The 8,289-nt window shown below is 40.8% G+C and overlaps 1 protein-coding gene across 1 annotated transcript; it reads left to right on the top strand.

Annotated features, from left to right (window-relative positions):
- Positions 1-1,516: 1,516 nt before the first annotated feature.
- On the top strand, positions 1,517-7,754 carry LOC308294149 (basic phospholipase A2-like; the record flags this gene model as incomplete). The annotated part of the gene is made up of 5 exons (XM_080736873.1): positions 1,517-1,532; positions 5,646-5,802; positions 6,190-6,329; positions 6,931-7,018; positions 7,730-7,754. The coding sequence occupies 5 exons, from the start codon at positions 1,517-1,519 to the stop codon at positions 7,752-7,754; spliced, it is 426 nt and encodes a 141-aa protein (XP_080592999.1).
- Positions 7,755-8,289: the final 535 nt, after the last annotated feature.

The following is an 8,289-nucleotide window of genomic DNA, read 5'->3' as shown; positions in this document are numbered from 1 at the left end:
CACTTGTTAGGTTGGTTAGTAGTGGTGTAAAGTAGGCCTACTAACCAAATACATTGACTTAACATTTACTGAACAGTAAAGTCTGGCGGTTTTACAATACAAATAGGCCTACATTTTTATTGATTGATTGATTGATTGATTGATTGATTGATTGATTGATTGATTGGTTGGTTGGTTGGTTGGTTGGTTGATTGATTGATTGATTGGTTTTGAGAAATCCACATGAGAGCTCATGTGTAAATAAAGAATAAATAAATGTATGCTTTGGAAAATGGTCTGAATTAAATGATATAGGCTAAAGTAGGGAGTGTAGGGAGAATGGGGTGAAAAGTAGCCTACTAGGCCTGAGGGGGGCGATAGGCTACCACAGGCTAATTTTCATGAAGGCCTTATACCGGCCACCAAATTTCTGCCATGTAGTCCACAGACATCCTCTACCTACAAAATCATAGTGATTGGACTTGTTTTGACAATCAACATTGGTTTTAACTCTGTAAAAAAGTAAGTAAGAAATAAAACTTAACCAGAGTTGTTTTCTGGTTTAATAGTTGTTTGGATATTTAGTCAAACCTATTACATCCTGTAGGTAGGACCTATTTGTACATTAAACATGTGTGTAATGTTAACCTATCAGGTTTAGGTTATCTTTTGGAGATCGTTTGGGGTGTGCAATAGGATGCTACAGATGTTCTATCAGTCTGTCATGGCAAGTGTCCTCTTTTTTGGTATAACATGCTGGGGTGGCAACAACAGAGCAGGTGACACGTAGGGGGTGGAGGAAGTAACCAGGGTGCGCACTGCGAAGAAGCTAGATTCCATCTTGGAGAACTCCTCCCACCCCCTCCATCTAGAGATCACCAGTTACTGGAGTAAGAGAGGAAACGACCGCTTTACCTACCCAGTACGGAGATGTGAGAGATTAGGAAAATCTTTTGTACCGGCTGCCCTTAAGCTGTACAACGAGACACATAACGGACGCTTGAAAAGGTCTCCCTTCCTAACTTAGACTTACGGAACCATTGCTGTATTGACTTTGACCTCTAAGGAACTATTGCTGTATTGACTTTGACCTCTAAGGACCTTCCAGGAAGAGTGCTCATGTGCGCCTTGCGGTGACACGCTTCCTAGTTTCTTCTTTTTTTGCACTGATTTTTGACACTGCACTATTAGGTTGTTAGTGTTGGTAGTTTCTGAGTATTTTTGCTTTGTTTAACAATGACAGTGAGATACTTGTTTGCACTAACTAGCATTGACTGCTATGGTCTCTTTTGCAAGACACTTTATACTTATATATTATTCGCCCCCTCTATTGATGCACCTTCTCTTTATTGGTACTGTACTGCTCTTGTCTTTGTTTTTGTTTTTTTCCCTCTTATCTATCTTTTCTTACGTCTCTGTAACTTTGTAAATAACTGTTGCTGTGCTACTTCTGGACAACTGAATTTCCCCCTTGGGATAATAAAGGTATCTATCTATCTATCTATCTATCTATCTATCTTGTTTGTTATCTAGGAAAATGTTGCCAGAGGGAGGTGCGGGACAAAAGTAACATGACAACTAAAGTTCTTTGGGCTAAGATTGGGTAGAAGATTGATGGCAAATTTCATAAGAATCGTTCACTTATTTCATTTGTGATGCAAGCATATGACATATGACTGTACTTGCACCATGTGCAGTTGTACGAAACAACATTTTTCAGTAGAACGTTATTTCTCAAAAAGTACATTAATTACTTTCCACCACTGATAGTCAGGGGATATCTTACAAAGTCCTGGAATATTCCTTACCAAAAACCTTCTTCACCAAAGTGTTTGTAAAGGTCTCTAGTAACACATCTCACACAGACTGAAATTCAGTTTTAGTCAGGGATCCACATGCCCAAAAGCTCAAGGAATAGGGTTGAACCTGTGATGTTCTGCCGCACTTTTTATTTCTGTTTTATCTATTAGTTTGGTCATTAAGGTCTACAGAATGAGAGGCCTGCTCTGCCGGAAACATCGCGAAAAAAGTTATGGCCATTTGTATATTCACTGTCCCATTGACTCCACTACACAGGAAAGGAAATATATTATAAACAAGAAAAATTCTGCTTTAAGTAGCATGTTAGGGGTCAAAATGGAGAGTTTTCATGATTGTGAATCCATTGCAAGCATTTGTTTTGCACAAAAAATAGATAAAACAGAAATAAAAAGTGCGGCAGAACATCACAGGTCCCCTCCCATTTTGAGGGACTGGATCCCCGGCTATTTCCCTAGGAGAATCCTTGACAGCTGCCCATTAAATTAACTATACAGGATAAAACACACCAAAATAAATATGCTTTAAGTTGCATGTGAGGGGTCAAACCAGGGGTTTTTCATGATTCTGAATCCATTGCAAGCATTTGTTTGCACAAAAAACATTCATTAGTTGGGGTAAAAACAGCACCCAAAAAACTGTGAAAAGTGATGACTCATCACTAAACCATATTTCTGTTGGGCCGTTTTTAGCACAAGGAATGTTTTTCATGCAAAACAAATGCTTGCAATGGATTCAGAATCATGTGTGTGTTTTTCCTGTATAGTTAATTTAATGGGGCCCCAACTTTCAGCAGCTGTCAAGGATTTTCCTAGGGAAACTGAATTTCAGTCTGTGTGAGATGTGTTACTAGATACCTTTACAAACACGTTGGTGAAGACATTTTTTGGTAAGGAATTTATTCCAGGACTTGACACCATTTCTGAAGATATCCCCTGACTATGATGTAGTCAGTAGATATGGCTGCTGAGGATATGAAAATGGAGGATTAGTAATGAAATCCTATACTGCCACCCGACCCTTTGATCCTGCTGTAGACCAGTGGTTCTCAACATTTTCAGGCCGCGACCCCCAAAATAATCATATTTTAACTGGGGACCCCCCACCCTAACGAGCACTAAGAGTTGAGGCATTACATTTTCTATAACACGGTTAAAATGTGAAAATAGCCGATCTACATGCTCACAACGCCTCGCGTTGTGAGGCGTTGTGAGCATGTAGATCTGCTATTTTCATAATTTCTGCTTCTAATACTGTATTTGACAATTTGGTCAATGTTTAATTTGTCATAGAGGTATTAAAACGTCCATAAATTGTCACTTTAGAAATGTGCATTTACCCTACAGTATATAAACTTTGTTTACTGTTGAGTGAGAAAAACAATGTTGCACATTAAAGGAGTAGTTCACCCCCAAAATGACTTTTTTTCTATTGATTAGTCACGCCATGGAGAGTAGAGTTCAATAATATTTTTTGTTTTTTGTCGCATTCCTAAGACAAAAATGTGATAACAATAAATTTACCCCCATTCATTCCGGATGGTGACCCGTTTCAAAACGGGTCACCATCTGGAATCAATGGGGGTAAATTTACTCGAATCAAATTTTTGTCTTAGGAATGCGACTAAAACCAAAAAATATTATTGAACTCTCCATGGCGTGACTAATCAATAGAAAAAAAGTCATTTTGGGGGTGAACTACTCCTTTAAGTTAATCATCTGGGTCCCGACCCACAGGTTGAGAACCACTGCTGTAGACCACCTATGATCCAACTGACACCCATCCCTCGGTCATGTTGAAGACCACGTGTCTGAACGAAGCTTTGCTTTGTCACTACTGTACCTGCAGAAATTGTTTATTATATCTCCACATCTTTGTTTAGAGAACTAACCAGACCACATCTTCCCTGATCTATATCAGCCATGCCCTGCCTAAACATCTCAAGATGAAACTGTAGATCCCATATCTATTCTTAGCAGATGTTTTCAGCAAGGCCATGCCGTTTCTACTGGAACTTCCGTTTCTATCTCCATATAAAATCTTCCTCTTCCACATCACAGCTTCATCTGCGAAAATAACATGCCTCGTGTTCTGCTTGTCTTGTCCATCTGTCTCCTAGTCTGTGAGTATATTCAACATCCAACATGGTTTGTGTTTTGACTATCTGTCTGGTTTTGTTTTAAACTCCTTGAAGCTTTTGGTCATGATTGATTGATTGAACATTTTATTAGACAAAAATGGAGAACAGTACAAGTAGGATATAGTCAATACAATAAAAATGTAGTACAGTACAAGTACAGTTACAGTAAACACCCTGCCTAAAAGGAACATCCCAAATACCATAATTGCCGGACTATAAGCTGCGGCTTTTTCCCATGTTTTGAACCCTGCGGCTTATACAACGGTGCGACTTATATATAGATTTTTACAGCTAACAGCCACCAGGGGCGCTCTAGCGGGAAGCAGGAAGGACACCTGCGGCTTATTCACGTTATTCCTGGCCCCGCCCATGGCTTCCTGTTCATATCCTGAAAGAGGCGGAGGCTGAAAAAGTTGGCCTGAAAAACATCATTTGGTTTCCTGTTGTCCTTGCATTAAAGTGTCAGTAGTTGGCGTTCTAGGCTCTGGGCTCTGAATGTACCTTGGTTGCCATGCCTACTTATAATAAGCAATTTGTGTCTCTAAAAAAATAGTATAGTTGCTTATTGGGCTTATTTTCTAATATTTTTTAAACCAGTGGTTCCCAAATCTTTTCATATCAAGGACCCCAGATTAACATATTTGTCCACAGTCGCAGACCCCCATCTGAAAATATGTGGTGCCAGGGAACTCCACACAGATTTATGTTGTTAAAATGTTTCAAAAATATTATTATTATTATTATTTTGCAATGTGACACATTGTGAGCTTGCTGATCTGCTATTTTCAATTGTAAATGTAAAGTAGTATAGCCTAGTTGCTTCTGTTGGGCTTATTTCTTTGGCAAAATCTGGCAACAGACAATTCCGTGTCACTTCCTTACTTGGGAGGAAGTGAAAAGATGTTTTTTGAAGCAGCACAGAAAAACTCTCTAGCGCCCTCTGTAAAAGAAAATGGCAGCCTCCATAGAGAGGGCCAGGAATATGGTGAATAGTCAGGTGCGGCTTATATGTAAACATTTGTTTTTTGTTCTAAATTTAGCTGGTGCGGCTTATATTCAGGTGCAGTTTATAGTCCAGCAATTGCGGGGTAAGTTCTTTTAGGGTATTTTTTACATGCTTCACGCACTCTTGTCACTCTTGTCATGCTTCACATGACATCACACTATATAATATAAATGCTAAGATGGAATTCATTTCCCAGCAGTTTCTTCGCGGCTCGCGTCAGTGCAGCCACATTGCGTCAGAGCAACCATACTGCGTCAGTGTCCATATTCTGAGAACTGTAGCCAAAAATAGCTGATCTACAAGCTCACAACGCCTCGCAGCACGAGGCGTTGTGAGCTTGTAGATCAGCTATTAGATCAGCTATTTTAGATCAGCTATTTTCGGCAAAGAGATTTGGTGTAGAGAGGAAAAAGAGCAGACATACAGAGTGAAAGGTCAAGTTTATGACGGTTCAAGTGGTTAAATAGTTGAAAAGACAAATTGACATGAATCCAAAATACACGGTACACAGATGAAATGGAATCTACGAAAAGGTGGGGGTCCCTGCTTCATCTCTCTCTCAACTAAGGGGTCCTTGGCCTGAAAAGGTTGAAGACCCCTGGGTCCCCTGCTAGAGAAAATACATGTACACAGCAGGCACATGATGGAGAAATTAAACACCTTTGTCCAAGATTAACACCCTCTTTCCTTGTCCCCTCATAGCCTCGGTGGAGCTACACAGGAGCAAACGCTCACTATTGGACTTCAATTTCATGATTAAGTGTACACTACCCGACAGCCTGCCTGCAGTGGATTACGCTGACTATGGCTGCTACTGCGGGTATGGTGGCTCTGGCACACCTGTTGATGCCCTTGACAGGTACGCACTCAGGTACCAAGGGCAACACATTGATGGTGCAATGGGACCATAAATGTGATACATATATATGTATTCATTATGTCTGTTGTGTTCAGGGGCGTCACAAGGTGGGGAAAAGTGGGACTCAGTTTCGAGGGCCCAAGGTGGAGGGGTCTTAATTATTTTATACTTTAGCTATTGAGTGCCGTGCTGTGAGCTTACATATCTGCTATTTTTCAATAGTTAAAGCACAAGATAATGCGTAATAATGCGTTCCCAGTCTAAATGGGTTAAAACCCTTCCCCCCTCCTTGTACCCAGGGCCCAGAATTTGCCTGCGATGCCCCTGGTTGTGTTGTTTGTGTTTGCTTATTTTTGTAATGTTTTTTGTTCTCTGTGTTTCTGCCAGGTGCTGTCAGGTCCATGACAAGTGCTATGGTGATGCCTTGCAGCATCACACATGCTGGCCATGGATAGACAACCCCTACACTAAAGTATACAAATTCCAATGTGAGGAGGCCACCAAGACTGTCACCTGTCCCGCTGGCAGTGAGTTGTTTTGCCAATTTGTCACTCATTGCCTTTTTGTTATAATGCTGTGGAACAGGCAAAGGGAGTCTCGGTCTATAAACACTTTCTTTTTTTTTACCAGGATTTTATCCCTGTGAGATAAGAACAGGCTGGGAAAGAGTTTAAATGAAATCCAAACTTGACAGTAACTAAAAGTTTGACAAAAATTCATACTAACCAAATAACCATTATCAAAGCAATAAAGACACTGGGGAACTTAATGGAAGGACTTATCCCAGACAAAGACACTGCAGCACACAGATCTTAGATTATTTAATCAGAAAACACAATTAACAACTAACATGACCAACGCGTCATGTTCATGTATCCATGTGCTCCGGTCTCTGTTTCATGGTTAGTCCATCCTAACTCCTAAGTGAAGTTAGAATGTTCTCTATTGATCTGTTTGTCCATTACTGAGAGCTCCGTGTTTCCCGAAAGAAGCTGGCTGAAGCACAAATATGTCTCTACATTGAATTTCATACTATCCACTTGAAATGAGAATTGATGACCTCTCCTAAAGGCTGTCCCAATGCCAGGCTTAATGATCTTCTTTCTTGGTTTATTTTGTGTCATTCAGAGATAAGCAACACTCCATGCCAGAAGTTCATCTGTGACTGTGACCGCACCGCAGCCATGTGTTTCGCCAGTGCAGGTTACAATGAGAAGTATGTGCACTTTCCCAGAAACAAGTGCAAATGAACAACAGACAGACATGTGGGACATAGGCCTACCACATGTGGGGTTCATTCTAAAATGTGTTCTTCTAATAAAAACACATCATAAATGCACTCATAATGGTGTGATTGTGTGTGTTATTACTATACTTGTGTGTTTAAAACTTTTGTATATAAATAAGCACCAAAGGTCACTTCACTGAGGGAAATCTAGTATCTGGATTTAGATTGACAAATCAATGGGGACTATATATGGGGCTATATCATTGTACTATTGTAATATATCATCCTAGACAGTACCCTTTCTTTTGCACCCCACATAAATAACATCACTCGGTCTGCCTTCTTCCATATCTGCAACATCTCCAGATTACGACCATCACCAATCCAACACTGAAATCCTCATTAACGCACTTGTCACATCCCGCATCGACTACTGTAACTCACTTCTCTCTGGCCTACCCTCCACATTATTCCATAAACTACAAATAATTCAGCTGCCCGGATCATCACCCGCACTAAACTATCCGCCCACATCACCCCCATCCTCATCCAACTCCACTGGCTCCCCATTCACTACCGTATTGATTACAAAAACCTCCTCCTCACCTACAAAGCTCTCCATAACCTCGCCCCACCTACCTCCCCGACCGTCTCCATGGTTATGTCAGCTCCCGTTCACTTCCCTGCGTTCCTCGTCAGCTGGGCTCCTCGACTGGCCCCCTGACAGTGCCCGCATCGGCACCATGGGTGCCAGAACTTTTAGCTATTTTGAAATGCATAGCAGCAAATTTGAACTAGAAACACCTATTGTGTAATGTGTTTCCAGTAGGCTATGTGGTGTTTGTGTGAGTTTTGGGGACATATACTAGAGTCTATAGTAGACTGTGTGCTGCACATGTCTATTGGAGTATTCAACTAAATTGTTCAGGGGGCCACACTGTCAGAAACCCAAGGGGCCGCCGAACTAACACTGCTGCTAACACTGCTGCTATCTTAGAATAAATGTTGAACAATTTGACAGTGCAGACACACAATTGCCTTCTTTGATGCGTTAAGCTGCATCACAGACACACACCACTCTTCAGTGCTCTAAACTGAACTGACTGGAGTCTAATTTCTCTCTCAAAGCCCTTGAATATGATAGAACATGATGATTATTAAGGATTACTGTTTATGGTAAGCTCACATTTCATATCGCACAAACCATACGTATCCAAAAAGAAGACTAAAAATCACACCCGTGTGAAGTGGAGCTGTGT

This window comes from Nannobrachium achirus, assembly GCF_963921795.1.
Source record: "Nannobrachium achirus genome assembly, chromosome: 11".
Classification (NCBI taxonomy): Eukaryota; Metazoa; Chordata; class Actinopteri; order Myctophiformes; family Myctophidae; genus Nannobrachium; species Nannobrachium achirus.
This window is presented reverse-complemented; position numbering and strand designations above follow the sequence as displayed.